At 32.1% G+C, this 17,701-nt stretch overlaps 1 protein-coding gene across 1 annotated transcript; it reads right to left on the bottom strand.

Moving 5' to 3' along the window:
- Positions 1-2,223: 2,223 nt before the first annotated feature.
- LOC132562161 (uncharacterized) lies at positions 2,224-16,527 on the bottom strand. Its single transcript, XM_060226894.1, has 18 exons — positions 16,479-16,527; positions 16,106-16,120; positions 14,290-14,313; positions 13,408-13,422; positions 12,992-13,060; positions 12,625-12,696; positions 11,048-11,065; positions 10,739-10,756; positions 10,239-10,268; positions 9,894-10,019; positions 9,581-9,622; positions 6,462-7,088; positions 5,840-5,854; positions 5,427-5,441; positions 5,114-5,173; positions 4,728-4,742; positions 4,164-4,223; positions 2,224-2,900 (listed from the first exon to the last, which is right to left on the bottom strand). The coding sequence occupies exons 1-18, from the start codon at positions 16,525-16,527 to the stop codon at positions 2,224-2,226; spliced, it is 1,947 nt and encodes a 648-aa protein (XP_060082877.1).
- Positions 16,528-17,701: the final 1,174 nt, after the last annotated feature.

The raw sequence follows: 17,701 nt of genomic DNA, 5'->3' as shown, positions 1-17,701 counted from the left end.
AGGCACCGCATTTATATAAACTATATCTGGTAGAAACAGAATAAAGAGTATCTACATTTCAACTTCTTAAAGCTTATATTAAATGTTATTTAACACTCACAAAGACACGAAGCTCCGTTTCTTAGCATGGCGAAGAGTTGTCAAGATGTCTGGCAGGGTGACATAAGGAGACACTGCTTACTGATAAGAAAATGTGTTGTATGTGAAAGCCTTGTTAGCTTATCCCAAGAAATCCCATGGCACAATCTATATACATACAAATGTATGCAATTGTCTTTGAATAAAGATTTTAAAGTGTACTCATCTTATAACAGCGTTTTCATTCTTTACACTTAACACTCCTTCAGATGATATATTATTATGCATTCAAAAGATCTTCAAATCGAAAAATGTGGGACAAATCTTTAAGAAATAAAGTTCGCGTTGTTCTATATTTAATGTATCCATTACTGATCAAACCTCTGTCAGGGTGCTCGGAGCTAATAATTTCTATGAAGCATTCGAGTATTATCTATTGCATATATACGAATTTCTAGTTTCATGGAACTCTTTTTTTAATTACGATACTCACGACACTGTTGACGTGTCGGTATGTTTAAAACATATTCATTTGCATTTTGTAACTAATTGTGTTTTTTTTATTCCAATGGACTATGGTTCTGAAATGGAGTTTTTGAATAGTTAGTTGGTCTATACTTTCATATTGTCTGTTTACAAAGAAATGTATTCATCTGTTATATCTTATATCAGTGCTGTAATCAAATTTGCTATTAAACAGTCTAAACCAATTAGTAACCCATTGCTCAAGTTATTCAATGACTCAATCTCTCATCGAGAAAGTATTTTGTGTGTTAATAGTGGTAACGTAATCATGTTTTATTTAATATGCTAAGAACATGATTTGTCTACATGACCACGAGTAAGGTATTTTGTCTTTGATGGAGATATTTCATGTTGTCTGCATCATAATGATCCCTGAGATGTTGTTATATCGACATCTGTTGACTTTCCATGAGAATCAGTTGATCTGCAGCAAACGTTGATATGATTTTATCTTAAAGCCTTAAAACTGTATAAACGTGACTTCCTGAAGCCACAAAGTTCACCTTTTCTTCTTCATCGTCTTCCATTATGATTTGCATTTATTTTCAGAGTTAAGGTGTACAGACTTAATCCGCTAATATCGGCAGCATGCCTGTGCTAACATTTTATCAATATTGATTGCGAAAGAAGCTAAAACACCCGCTAAGACTGATGATCGTCTAGCGCTATATATCGCTGTCGATTTTAAATGGTACAATCTGATTCCTTGTTTGTTTACATTTCTGATTGTAGCTTTCCTCCAAAAATACAACAAACAAATAGACATGTTTATATGATTTTATATGCAAAATGATGTTTTATTAAATTATACAGATGAATTTGTACGACAACATAAATAATCCCAGATGCTATATGGCCCCTATAACCTTCGATGGAATGTCATTCACTCAAATATCTGTGAAAAAACAAAGAAAAGGTATTAGGTTTTAATGACCTAATGACCATATAATGACACGATTGTTTTTATTTCTTTTCTGAAGATAATTCATATCTGGCAACTGAATTATATATATATATTTGTTAAAGTAGCTATAGAAATGTTGCGCAATGGCATATTATTATACCTTGTTATCTCAAGGTGAACAGAAAATAGTACAAACAACAAGCAAGTACACAACATAAAGGGATTTTGTCCTTCTAGAATATTAAGGTTAGAGAATTTCATAGATATTAGCACCTGAAATATCTTAAATATGCTAATCATGGAGTTTGAATTTCACCTAAATACAGGTATCAAATCAAACGACTGAAATATCGTTTTTCTCGATTTGTGCTCTTAATTATTACTTAATGGAAAATATGTGGAAGTGCATAGATTCTAAATTACTATTCTGCTAGAACATGCGAAATGTTGATATGCTAACTCTTGAAACTTAATTGTGTGTAGTGAAGTATTGGAGAGAACGCTGCATAAGCTAGAGACAATATGAGCCACGGAGATGCTGATTATTAAGATATTGACGTTTTTGGTAATATTGTTCTATAACATCTCAATATTCTTAATGTTTACAAAGCTCGAATGATTACCTTCCATAAAGTAGCATTTTTATAGATAACCAGTCATATACAATTACAGATATCGCTGTCAAATATCTAATATTTGTTTGAAACGATAAATAATCACTTACGTTTTCCTTTGCCCATGTGACCTGTGTGAACTCCGTGACCAGCATCAATGATTGGGCCAGGATGTCCAAGTCCATGGTCAATTGGTGCGGGGAGCATATCTACTGGTCCTGGGGCGATTCCTGCTGACCCAGACCCAACGCCATGAGCTGCCGACTTCGCGTTTACATTTACATTAACGTTTGTTGTGGCTTTGGATCTAGAATCAACACCTACTCCGTGGTCAATTGGTCCGTGACCTCCGATGTCCAGTGATCCAGCGCCGCCTAATCCATGGTCGAGGCTACCTCCATTGTTTACTATGTTGATGTTGCCGTCCATTCCACCTCCGACAATAGGATCAACAAAGCCACCTCCAAGGCCTTTGTCTACAGCACCTCCATTGAAGTTGTCTACGAACCCTCCGCCATTTACACCATTGTCGAAGATTCCTCCATTGCCGTCGATGAATCCTCCCTGGTTATCAAATCCACCATTGTGACCTAGATCATGACCGAGATCGGATGGTCCTCCAAGTCCATCAATTCCAACTCCAAGTCCGTTGTCTAATCCTAGTCCGGAATCGATTCCACCGTTTCCGATTCCGTCCATATTGATACCAAGACCATTATCGAGTCCACTTCCTCCGCTAATGCCACCATTTCCGCCGTTGTCAACTCCGAAGATGGCAACTAATAGACACAAGAACATAAATAAATACATTTTACTGGTTCAGATATACGTTTTCATGATTCGTATGACGCAATTGACTAGATCATGTAAAGTCGTTTCTTTTTAAGAAAGAGTAATCGATATAACTTTAAGATGAAAAATAATATTACTTGCATGCAAAAGATTGCTTATGGAAATTAAGTTGAAATATTAAAAAACCATTAAAATAAATGATTAAATGTTTATATAATTGAAAATTGTTTATAACGGTCCTATATAGTTTTATTGTACAAGATGTAGATATTAGAATGACTGAGAGATTGAATTAGAAAATTGTCCTCAATCGACCGATGTCTAACGCACAATTTCTGTCTAAACAAGGAAATATATGGTAAAATACATGTCAAATATCTCATAACGAATGTATAACATTTTAGTGGCTAAAAAGATATACATACTTTGTTAGTAGTTGAGTAAGTTACTTAGTAGTTTTGTAAATCATTTGTAAATAAAACATGATGATAAGCTGTATAATATAAATGTTAATAACATCTTAATTAGTTCCTATCGATTATATTGTATATAAGTTAGTACATTTGATAAAGATTGATTGGCTAATTGTGTGGTTGGGCACGTAACAATTTTTCATAAATTATATCATTGTGGATGGGACACTATCAGGTAATTATTGGCTAGCACATGCAATTGTCAGATTTTGTCACCTATATCTGTACCGTTATTTATTTAATTGATCAATAGAATAATAAACAAATCAATTCCAGCTTTAAATATTGGACTGTTAATTTCAGATGACTTTCCACACCAAGAAGCAAGGTTTTTTAAGACTTTGATTTGTGCTTTGCAGATGTTTAAAGAAACTGATATGCTCTTGTTGAATATCAATGCAGATTTCGAACATGCAGATACGACGTAGATATAATGATAACACGAATACATCCAGGTTCAGCATATCACCAATACTAATGTATAATGGATATATGCAACATTCCAAAAGCATATTAGTAGAGGCTTTAGTACCCAATATTACTAACAATATCAGCTGCATGAATATTCACTAATATGCTAATAATGCTATGGTAAATTGGAATGCAAACCTTCACAAAAATGTATGATATATGAACAGTTCCACCCATGACGCAAGTAGTAGTATACATAGATGTTTAACGAGAACTACTACTATATCAATATTATCTATGTTATATATAGCATATCCATCTAGGGCATCGATGCTATATTTGCACGTGCGGTCACTCTTGACGTACCAGGGTTGTTGAAACCGTCACTACCACCGCTCATATGTCCTTGATGACCCCCTCCTGTAACTATTGACCAAAGCACCTTACAGTATTTTCTGTTTGCATTTGACTAGATTTATCTCCCCTTAGTTAACATATTTCTCCGATGGTGATGAAGGAAAAAAAAAATTTATGATTATGCGTAGAATATATAAACGCTGAGCTGTGTATATCATTCAGCAAAATATTGAACGTCATAATCTTATTACAATTTGCACAAGGAAACTGATGTTTGAAACCTTTTTGTCCTTTTCACATATTAAGACAAAAATAGTGTTGAAGTCACCGCATTTAACGCAGTTGAAAATATGAACGATATCACACGTATTTTGAAGGATGGAAAAATTCAAAATTTTAAATCAAGCTCAAAATACACGGTATTGGTCGAATAACTTGTAAAATTGTAATAAACATTCATCACATAACCACTTCAAACAATTGACCGGAAGGAACAGACAAAATAGTTTACTGAATATTGGAAAACAGATGTTACATTGTTTTATCAAGCGTATGAAATAAATATGTTCTTACCATGGTCAGCATCATCTACATAGGTGCAAAAAGAGACAAAAGAAGAAATGTCAAATATGAATGCAGATTGCAAAAAAACATACAAGTGAATATCATTACATAACAAATAACAATAATAGTACCTGCGTATAAAAAATTAAATCAGTCAGAATCTGATATTATTGGATCGTTTACGCTGGAGCTGGTAATTTGCTAGTGAGATCTCATTAGAATATTTATTTCTCTAATTATTTTCCAGGTCGTCAGTTAAACAATTAATATTTTGTAATAAAATTAATACTCTCCACAGGATATAAAAACACCGAAAATAAGCAATTTTATGATTAAACAAGGAGTTATGAAACACCAAAACAGAAAGGAATACACCATGACCGTTAGATACTTACGAATAAATAAGTTCCTTCCTCTGTCTCCGTGTCCCCTGAAGTCATGATCTCCAATTCTTACTGTAATAATAAACATCTCTATCTTAGCATGCATTAAACTGGAAAATCGGCGAATAACATCATTTTTTTTCTAATTCTGTATTATTATAATAGTGATTTATGTTTTAGTATCAAACATCAAATCATCTTATCACTTTTCAAACTCGTTTAGAAAGTATCTTTTGATAGAAGTGATTGATAGCTGCTACATTCTTTCATGTATATTTGTCCTATGGCAAATTGTTTATTGAGATGTCAAAATGAAATAACTTACCGTGATCAGCATCAGCTGAAATATAAGATATAGAATAATGTTAATCATAGTCAAAAACTGATATTCGAATACGGTTGCTGATATCTTGATTTGTATATTAAGATTTTTGATTTCGTATCATTTCAGTTGATATAGAAAAATGTTTTATGATATATATAGAAATGGACAATTTCAGACACTACAGGAAATTAGGTTAATCATGATCATCAGGTAAACACCGATATTGTATTCATTAAAGTTTTTGTTGTATCTAACAAAACGATAAGTAAATATGCCTGTGTTCGAATGACTTATAATTTAAATAAATTAACATATTTAATAGTATTTTGAGTTTGGTTTATGTTTCTTTTGACATAATTTTCTGTGTTAATTTCGTATCAAAAGGTCTTCGTTGCTGTCGTTTTAATACTCACAGACGATAAGGGTATCTGAAAAAATAATTTAAAACATTTGTAAGGAACACTATCTTTGACAAATTGTCTACAATCAAATTCAACCAATTAGAATATGTATTAGCCTATTGCGATGTCAGTAATAAATCTTATTATTGTAATGGCTGATAAAATTATCACTTCTTTTATCATTTCGATCTCATTATTCAGCACTTCAACATAATAATTTATTTCGTAATTAATGATATAAAATATATATTAAAATAGTATATCTGATTTAATTTACTTTATATGTTTATTTTTACATTTCGAATGTTTATTTCCAATGAACCTACAAAAGGTAAGGAAGCACATAAAAAGAATCTGAGAAATGAGAAAAGAAAAGCAGAATTAGAAAAGATCAGAAAAGAGAAAATATGTTTAAAAACGTAAATGTTTAATGGATGCATAGGACACATAGAGTTGTTGACAAACCTATGTTTTTGTTTTTGGTTTGTTTATTTGTATTTCTGATTTGAAGAATCATCATACATTTTAAATGTGTACGTGGACAATACCGATGTGGTATCTATATCAGAGCAATGTGGACGTCTTATTTGACGAGGATACGGTTGAGCAACATAATCTAGTGACAAATACATACCTCTAGGTGGAGGCATAGCCCGACCAATGCCTATCCCGAAACTGCCATCCCCGTGCCCCACTCCAATACCCACACCGGAAGTGTCCATTGCTCCACCTCCCCCCACTCCACCCAAGGATCCTCCGCCGAATCCTACTCCTCCAGCGAGCTCATTTCCACCAACTCCGAAACCAGCTCCTCCTTCATTTCCTCCCATGCCACCTCCAACGCTTCCACCTAGGTCGCTAACGCCCATACCCATGCCACCTTCAATTCCACCAGCTCCGAAACCAAAATCCATACCCGTCATCGCTCCAATAGTTCCCCCTAAGTCTAGACTCGGACTATTGAACTCCGGTCCACCGATTTCAATATTTGGGCCACCAATATCAATTTTTGGTCCACCCAGGTCCATATTCGGTCCACCAAAGCCATGATCTGGCCCAGCCATGTCGATATTTGGTCCTCCGATATCAATTTTTGGAGTACCGATGTCAATACTTCCTCCATCAATACCAAGGCCTATGCCTTTAGCATCACCAGCACTTCCAACGCCGACACCATCTATACCTATTCCAAGTCCTATATTTATATCTCCACCTCCACTGCTTGAACTTTCAGTTTTTATTTTTTTACTTGTTGAATGACCTGAACCCAACCAATAACGTAAATCAGAAATGACCAAATTCAAGATCAACCGAAAACAATTCTATCGTTAGCAAATCCTAATTTAATTTGTTTTTGATATTTTACTTTTACAGATATTTTATGAAACATTTATATATATATATTAGATTTGTAAGACTTTTTGAATTAAAAATAATGGATATTATCAATTGCAGAACAGGTACAATAAACTCTTCCCAAAAAATGTATTCTGTGATTACATGATTTTACGATCTATTCAGCAATGTTTTGAATTCTGGAAACTTTCCTCTGAAACCTACGCATGTTAAGCAACTAGCGCGCGTATTTGCAATAATTCTTTGCTTTTTGGTGTAATAAACCACGGCGAATTAGGCATGCAATCTAAACACACGGTAAATAATAATAATAACTAAGCTACGTCATAAATGTAATAAAAACTGTAATTTTCAATGATTTGGCACTTTGATTTCTCTGTATCTTTATCGATTTCATACAACACTGCTTCTGCTTCAATTTAATTTACAAAAATAATGAGAACCAAAAGACAAAAAAATATATATGTATAAACAATACAGTGACGTAACGTTTTAAGATGACTATTATATATTACAATATACCCATTGATTTATAATTGATATGCAGTTTAACTACCTAGAAGTGGGATAAATACAAGCTTAGAACGATTTGAATAGCGATTCCTTATCCTGTTTATGATATTTCATATAAGGCCAGAAAATATCATACTTTATGAATATGAAATATACAATCTATAACAAAATATGTGCTGAAAAGGGGAAAAAATCAAAAACAAAAAATGTGCAAAATTCTAGTACGATACTTTACAATGGCCAGGAATGGATAAGTTTTTTTATATATATAAGGACATTGAAATTCTACCATGCGTAGATAAGTTGTGTTAATGACATACGAATTAGATAGAACAGTATGTATTGAGAGCAGTTAAAGTTTAAATTTTAATTTTAACACAGAATCTAACGAAGCTAATTGTTTTCACACTAATTAGCGAGAATGAAAATGACATATTTTTCTCTTCAGGAATGGTTTTTGTGTCAATAAATTACTTCAGAACATAAATATTGACGATTCTAATTGTATATCGATCTTGGTGACGTATAAATACATCTTACGTAAAAATCTGTTCTGACTTTTGCAATTAGCATTCTTTAAATAATATATTCCGAAATAAAACATAAAGCAAACCCATTCATAAAAATTCCCGAATTTTGTGGAAATGAATAAAATAAATGAATTAATTAATTAATCAAAACAAGTTATAGAATGAAAAATATTTGTCTTGGAATACGAATATGTGCAATATGTTATTAAGTAAATCTTAAATCCGAGTTACTTAAAAAACGAACATCTAATATTCTGAATTATCCCAGTTTTAACATCTAAACACTGTCGAAAATACCATTCTTACGACATTATCCGAACTACATATATCCAGTTTCGTTATAACAAGCATGACAGTTTGTATATTCTGGTTTGATAATTATTAATATGGCGTAAACAATTTTAGGTTTTCGTTCATTATTCGACACTGCTGCTGATAAGGCATGTTAATGTGTTCCTAGTGATCACTACTGATAAGGGTAAGTGTTCATACATCAACGGTAGGTGCAAAGCAATGGATGATGCGTTCATGAAACAAAAGATGATCTGTTGACAAGTCAGGGATGATGAGTTCGCATGGCGACGAATGGCGCGTTCATTGAGTGGTGAACTGTGCTGTTCACCAGGGAAGTTGCATCGCTTCTGCCGCGGTGGATGGTATGTCGTAAAGCAATTGCCGATGGTTCAAGTTCAAAAAGCCTTAAATGCTTTTTTTAAATTCTAGTCACTACTACTGAATTAGTTTGCGTGTGTGAATGAGTAATACTTGGTTTAGGTTATCTAACGCCGACTCCACCTTAATGCTATGGCAATTAAAAGGGATAGTTAGAAAGTAAGAATAGTTCGATTAGAAATAAAAGTCATTAGAACGCTCAGTATTTGCATGCATACAGCGCTGGAGTCGAGAGAAAGTAGGACGGAAAATCAGAGTAGATAGCGCCGGGAATCAGCATGATTCAACGCATCAGCGACAGAGAGGAAAGTTAATCCAAATAAGTATTTTTTATGACGTCCAAAAATAGATTGTCATTATAACATTCATGATAAAACAAACGAGAAGATTTACTCACCGATTCCGTTGTTATGTACTGTTAAGAGAGAGAAGGAAATATGTTATTTGTAGAAACGGTATCGGATAAATATGCTTAGGAGAAGAGAGAAAAACCTGGACCATTTACAATTATTCAAATAGAATTTAAAAAATATTGTATCATAACATAAGTGAAATTACATGAATGATTTTTTAAAGGCAAATGTAAGGAACAAGATGGCATGTTTTTACTGATGAAACGTAATATTTGATATTTCACCAATACAATCTTGACTATGAGAAATTATGTGATGTAATATCGTACCTGGTTCGTCAATAATGGGACCAATTGCTTGAGGAACAGGAACTGTAATAAACAAAGCAACATTAAATAACAAATATAAATAGTGTTCCATTTAATTTGTTTGAATGGCAAATAATCAAAATAAGACTAATATTCAAGGGTGATAATCAATGAAGCAAATAAATTTGCATTAAAATATTTTCGACATAACATACACGTATAAGACATTACGGAATTTAGGTAATTAAGTAAACACTGCTTTGAACAAAAAGGAATAATAGTGCATCGCAGTAATACGTCATTGAAGATATAACCCTTAAGGTGAGACACATACCCTCTACTGGTATACGGATAGGATTTGCCACGGGTACCTCGACTCGGACGGTTTTGGGAATAAATTTATTTTTGTAAACTGTCTTGATAACTGGTACTTCCTTCACGTATGGAACTTTCTTTACAACTGGAACATAACATAAACACTTTTATTCAAAATGCAAAATGAAATATTGATTCATCAACTTTTGTCAGTATTACAATTAATTAATAATCAATAACAATTAAAAAGAGAGACACAATTACTTTTGTTTCAATAAGTATCAAAACGCTTGGTTATGTCAACAGCTATTCCTACCATTAGGTGCTAAACTAATACGGAAATACAAAAAGGGAGATTACTCACCTGTTTTTATAATAGGCTTGTAAATCGGGACTGTTAACAAAAGAAACGTAAATGATTAGAAAAAAGAAAAAAGTGAACGCCAAATATTTATTATCTTGTAAACATATGAACTGTAGAAAACATTTCGCAATATGCGGTAGAGTGTCAATAGATAAACCTTAAAATACTAGGGTGAATATTTTAAGGTAATATTGAAATATTTTTCGTATTTTTTTTTCTCAAATCACAAATCATGTAATGTAATAATCCGTTTCCATGACAAACTAATGTTTCGCCAGTTATGCCTATCAAGTCATGTTAACTAAGAGTATATTTATATTTCATGTCGATATTAAAAGAATACCGACAAAGAGCAAGTCTTAAATATCAGAAAATTTACTTGACCTTGAAAGTGCATTTTTCGGAAACTGCTTAACAATCTACGTTTAAAAAGTATGTAGAGAATATAAATATAGTACATTTGAATACATTTTTCAATTTTTTTTATTAGAAATACTTACTTTTCTTGTATATCGTCACTATTTCCGGCGGGAACACAAAAATGAATACAGAAAAAATGTTACTTTCTCATAAAAAATCCTATTAAGCATCATTTTGTATAACTATTACTTTCCATTTTCAGAACTACACATGATCTATATTCCAAACAAGATATAATAGTTTTATTAAACTTATATCATTATACGGTTATATATTTCTCAATCAACACTTTACCACGATTTTCATGAGTTCCCATAATATAAACACTGAAGCAGTGAAATACATAAATTTGATTTTCATTAACGATGATTTTCATGTTTTCTACTTACTTGGTTTCATGATAGGCACTGAAATTAATAAAAAAAACCAGAAACATTAATTAAGATAAAGTGTAAAAATATTTTTTTTATCTGATACTGCAGTTTTTATGATATATATCTTTCCTGATTTTGAAATAATATGATTGGAATTGTTAAATTTAAGATTTCACTCTCTTGATATGAACTCATTACATTATAGGCAATTATATACATTGAATCAGAACAGAAAGAGGCATTCACTTCAATTTGTTTAGCAGTGCAAATAATATATCGAGTATATTATCTAAAAGGAAACATTCACCTTGTTTACAGGACAAAACAACAAATATCTACTACGGATGATAATGACATCGGTAATGACACAACAAACCTCGGGTTATTACGGTATGAACGATGTTAATGCATTACTTACCTATATTAATGTTAAACGGTATATGTATATGTGTAACTTCGATGTTCATATATATCACAATATCACCATTACCACAGGTGTATAACAATCTTAATCAATTGTTAATCTTCCAGTTGAAATTTTACTTTAGTCGTCAAAACATATTTGCATAATTGCGCTAATTACGACTTGTGAAATTAATATCATTTTTGGTCATAAAATGTTTCCGAAGATGCCTTATGTATTAAGGTAACAAATGTCCTTAAGTCTTTATCAGAAATATATGATGGATTCATGGATGATATATAAGTACAGAGTTATGGTGCTAGTAAACCTATAATAAAAGTGGTCACTCTGGACAATCACACGACAGGTGACCGAAGATAAACCTGACCCCTTAATTGTCCTGTCAGCAACAGTACTGTCAAATTTTCCCACAATGCAGATGTTTCTACCTTATACTTTGCTCAGTGTTATAAGTAAGGCTACAGTATGAATAGGCTTGCCAGATAATGCTTTGTGCTGTGTATGCTTGTACAATTTTAATATCGATACTGATATTTCATAAATAAACCTCTATGCTATCACGGGGTCTTTATAGAGAGCATACCTTTATATTTTAATTTTCTTGACAATAAATCAGATAATGCTTACAATCCAAATCTCATTTACATTGTAACCTGATAAATGATCTTCATACCTGCATTCCGTTCAAGATTTCTATAAATATTGGCTGCAGTGCAATTTTTTATTTCTCGGTTTTAATTGAATTGTTGAATTTGAAAAACAAAATACGTTTCATCAAATTCAACTGAAATATTGTCATGCTACAATATGATGTGTATTAGCCCTGCGAGAATCAAATATTCGTTCAAAACTGTTTTCATAACCTGAAGCGACATAGTCCATCTTTTTTTGCTGACCAGATGATGCTAGATACATTAACAACAAATGGGACTAAGAAAGTGATGTTAAAACAAACAAAAAAGCTAGCAAAACACAATTAAAGCCTTAATTTCTACACACAAAACAGTACGTAAAACCAACCAAACACATGTGTTATCACGAAAAGCGTTAAGTACACATCTAATTAAAGTTACAGACATATACGTGCATGTACACAGTGTTTGGTCACAAGCTACGGGTGCCAGCAGCTACACACGTTATCGATACACGCCTACAAGCGCCAACGAACCTCTCCTGTAGAGTGGTCTCATTTTCGGAGCAGCATAGGCTTTTCTATTACCATAACTTCTGCGATAACTCCCTAAAAAGTTGTTATAATGTTTAGTACCAAATGTTTTACAAATCTACAAAAATATCAATAATAATGAATAATAGGATTTTTTTTTATATAACTTTCTTTTTTTTTCAATTGCAAGTTTGTCTTAATATATAAGTGTTCGTATAAATTAATTAATTCAATAAATGTTTTCATTGATAAAAGTCGATTTATAGACAGCAATGACTTGGGATCGAAATTAATTACGTCAAATGAACTGCTTAGAAATGTAGACGCAGATGATGCATGGTTTATTTTCTCGCGAATGCGCGCTACCAACCTTTAAATGTGTTTTGAATCCTTTGTTGGTATGGTCGGTAATACCTTCTGATTTGTCTGGCATATGATTCTATGCAAATAAGTCAACAAACTGTTTGATCTCGCTCTGACAATTTTATCATATCTTTATGAAGAAAGTATATAAACTGCAAGATTTAAGATATGTGTCTATAACGACATGGATGAAAAGACTACTGATAAAATATGCATATTTACATTTATAAGATGGTATGTGGAATCAAATAACAAAGAAAAAAATATCCGAGATAAAAAAATGGTGAAAAATGCATTGTTATAGATAGAGAAAACGACGAATCTTTATTCACAGAAAATCATAAGCATTTGATTATTTTTTTTTCAAATTATTAAATTATCAAAATGGAATAGAGAACGACATGTTATGTTATCGATACTTACTACTGACAGGAAGAACTGTAAGCAAAAATATTTTAGTGTAAAACTTTCTGGTTAGCGGTATTACTAGTAACGAATTTAATGAGTATTTTTTCCGGAAAATGTAAGATACATATCTTAAGTTATATCGATAACTCTGAAAAATGTTTATGTTGCTTTAAAAAATATTAAAAAAATAAACTCTGCAAGATTGAACAAATAGTCCTGAAAGTTCAAACTTCGTGTTCATAGGGAAGAGTGCAAAGAGAACCTTCTACATATCAATACTACTTAACGCCTAGACACAATGGTCAGATAGCGGTTTGGAACATCGGCCTGGGGCGGCTGTCGATCACAAAACATAATCATCCAGTTATAGAGACAAGGCTTTGTGTATAACTGTTGACACCGAGTTGCCAATGAAAATGTCTTTGTCAGCTTATGGCAATTTTATAGCAGAGAACTAGCATTCCTGGCTATATTTCTGTACGCTATAAACTCGAACACGCCAGTGTATGGCATATCCTTTATGATTAACTGTGTCTATTGCATCAACAAAGTGAATTCCATCACAGTGAACGACATCAAAACGAAAATCTGCAGTAGTGTATTAACATTCGAAAAAACTCGAATCTATTAACTAAAAATCTATATCACGAAAATAAAAATCTAACTTTCGTTTTGTTTGACATTTCGTGGATCAACCAAAACCTAACTGCAAATGTATTTTTCAAGGAAGTCATGAAATAGCCTCAACATTTTGCATCAGTAATAAGAGAGGCCCTTATTATCATCGACAATAAGCAAAATATCACGATTATTACCTAGTTGAAGCTGAAATCAAATCCATACATTAGTTCATCCTAGATTAGAGATAAGAAATATGTCAAAGTATTGGGTACTTACGTTTTTTGTACTTTCTCGCAAATACTGAAAAAAGATGAACATAGTTTTGAAATACAACGTAATTATATAATAATGATAATTAAGATGATACACTAATTAAACTAAAGGACAGGATACATTAGCATTTGGTCAATTTTGAAAATATCACTTTTATTTTAATATGATGAAAACAGATTTAACATCATTATAATGCATAAAGGCGAAAGACATATTTCTTTTACCCTTTTTCTGATTTGTTTAAGAAATCAAAAATAAATTTATCAAAACACTGCTGATTGAAATGCTATTTCGCCAGTTGAACATTTATTTGCAATATTTTTCTGTATAAACATAATTTTAATCAAACATTTTGACATATGTTTTTTGTTTCATGAAATATATTTATTTATTTTCATCATGAAGGCTACCTTTCTTTAAAGACAAACCATCTACAAAAGTCACCTGTCCATGAAAGTCCCCTATGTACAAGATCAATCTCCCTATCAATGTAATTGCCCTACAGTCTATTAAGACCACTTGTTTATAAAGAACTCCTGTCTAAAGAGACCACTTAACCATTTTCACCTATCTTTATATGTCATCTGTCAATAAATAACACCTGTCTCCAAAAGAAAACTTCAAAAAACATCATCTCTGTACAAACGCTGTATTCCTATCTATAACAATTTCCTACAGTCTGTTAAGACCACTTGTCTTAAAGTACTCGTATATCTCTCTGTAACTCAAGACCCACTGCCTCTCACGAGCTTAATTAAGAGCGTGAGAATCATGCCCTTTAATGCAAGATAAGTATAATATTTTGAATACTGCTGACTACAAATCAGGCTTCCAGTATCATATATATGATTTAGTGTCTGATGACATCTTTAATTGGTCTCCACACACATTCAGGTGTATCGAGGCCATATGTACATTGTCCATGATTACTGTAAAACATTCCTACGTCTCTGTTGTCATCACGTCATGTTGATCACGTAAAAAAAGTGTTCGGATTTGGTTTTATTATTAGTGTGTAGTCACGAGTTCCGCTCATTAACCGGGCAGAAGCCAGGCATGTGTATCGGTTTCCTTTACAGTTAGTATTGATACGTAATTACAAGTACATTAAAGTTCGACTTGTTGACAATTTAATACTCTAATATAGTCTTGTGTCACTGTATTGGTGCATTGTTTTTTAATGTACCAAAACATTTTTTTTCATTCATTTATTGTCCTAAATAGTTGCAATATAGGCATAATATGAATGGCTGAACGACATTTTGATTTATTTTTTTAAGGATCATTACACAAACATTAGTTTTTGTACTCAATAAACAATGTAGTTATTAACCAGATGTCTTATCCAGTAAATATAATGTAACAGTATTGTTTTTTTCATCCTGTCAAATATTTTAGATAATTAGGTTTGCATTTTGCAGAACTTTGGACATAGACTTGGTATATGTTACTTACGTTAGGCTGTAATATCAACAAATATAGTAAAAAGTACAGCATTTTCTCAGTCTTAAATCACAAATCGTCACGGCTGTAACTTAATAACTATTGAAAATTCATAACTAAAGATTTATTTGAAGTGAATAATACCTTAAGCGAAAAAATGTATTATTTTTTTCATTTCTTCAGCATTGGTTTCTACCTTAAATTATAGCTATCGCAAATCAATACTGCTATTTAGTTGCATTTACAGTATACCCCCTCGGCCCATATATACCCTCTACTTTCCTCACAAAATTGAGAAGCATATTAATACGGGTTAGGATTAGGAGGAGCCTTGATTTCCCCCTCATATGAATTAAAACTGTGTGAGAATACTTACGTCCATGTGCGCTGGCTGTAAAACAAAAAATAATAAACTAAGTAAATATGACAAAAATGGCTAAAAAATCAGTTTGAATCATGTTTTTTATTACAATTAAAAATTCGTATTTGGTTATAATAATCGTCTCCATATCATTGATATTAAATAGATCATAAAAAGAACACTGATAGTTTTGTTTACCTAAAGAATATTCTAATTGTATAAAATAGTATAAGAAAAGGGAAACCTAACATTATAAAGATACTAAAACCATAGTTGAAACTGTTTATTAATTTAAATAACCAATATTCACTTTTTTAACACAGTGAGAACGCAAAATTCAAATCTTATCTTATGAGATGATGAGAAAATGAATGTAGAAAATACTCACCAACAGCTATAGCCAGGATAATAGTCCCGAAAATCAGTGATACCCTCATGACGATAACAGATCTCTCCCGTCTAAATGCGAAAATAGCAACTTGCGGGCAAATCTAGAAGACCGAGTACTGACCAGCAGAAACACTATGGGTGTAGTGGGGAATGCACACCGTATTTTATATAGCTCATTACCATAATTTATGATCGCATTTGTCACCACGCGGCATTGGTCAGTAGACTGGGGCTCACGATGGGGGTATTATAAATATACATGTTCATCCGCACAATGCAGGTATTATTGTCTATTGCATATGTTGCAGAAATTGTTTTATCTAATTCATAATTATGAAAGAGAATGAAAGAGTTCTTGTTTTGTCATTGGTCAGATCTAAGAGGCCAGGCATGGGGAATTTTGATTCGTTGAATATTGTAGGAATTATCAAATAACGATATCCAATAGTTATTTGTTTGTAAAATGTTGTAACTGTTCTATTCAAATATTCTGAAAAATGAATTTATGATATCAATATTTGAAAAAATATTATTATTAATAAAATTGTCATTTTTTATCAGAAATGTGAACTTATAGAAAGGTTATAGAATAATAAATGCAATATCTTTATAACGTATCTATGTAACAAGTACAAAATGATGAAGTCGCCGAGCCAAAACATATTAGAAACAATTGTAAATGTGATCGCTTACAACCCAAACTTCATCCATCCGTCGGAACAAAAAAATCTGCTTCGTTTTCATAACAGTTTAAAGTCTTATGTATAGTTAGTCTGATATTGATAAAGATACGTCATCACACAGTGCAGGAATCCAGGAGCATACTTTTAGAATATAGCAAACAAGTTGCTATAACTTAGTCAGAAGCCCAAAACATAAATTGAATAAATTAATAAATAAAATCAATAATGTTGCCCTTAAGATGGGCCACTTTATTGCCTTTCAATCCTATATCTAGAAATATTATGAAATATAATGATGTGTAAACAAGTTACATTCACAAAGATCGCACAAAAGGCATACAAGCCAAAAGCAGTTAATACTGACTTTCCCTCATCAGTTAGGGGTTAATTTAACAAATTATATCAAACTTGACAGGGAATATCTTTCTCAAAAACATTAACTATTATTAATGTTTAAGACACTTCGAGACTTAGCTCTACAATATTTGAAAGACATCATGGAACCTTGTATATATACCAATGAAAATGAAGGATGAAC

This window comes from Ylistrum balloti, unplaced genomic scaffold (genome assembly GCF_031769215.1).
Source record: "Ylistrum balloti isolate Yb309-2 unplaced genomic scaffold, AGI_CSIRO_Ybal_v1 Utg369670, whole genome shotgun sequence".
NCBI lineage: Eukaryota > Metazoa > Mollusca > Bivalvia > Pectinida > Pectinidae > Ylistrum > Ylistrum balloti.
This window is presented reverse-complemented; position numbering and strand designations above follow the sequence as displayed.

Excerpts from the sequence above, each read along its gene's own strand:
- LOC132562161 (XM_060226894.1), bottom strand. The coding sequence starts at position 16,527 with ATGAGGGTATCACTGATTTTCGGGACTATTATCCTGGCTATAGCTGTT. Across the intron at positions 10,020-10,238 it reads CAAGCCTATTATAAAAACAG|TTGTAAAGAAAGTTCCATAC; the intron begins GTGAGTAATCTC and ends GTTATGTTCCAG. Across the intron at positions 2,901-4,163 it reads TGACGGTTTCAACAACCCTG|TTGCCATCTTCGGAGTTGAC; the intron begins GTACGTCAAGAG and ends TGTGTCTATTAG.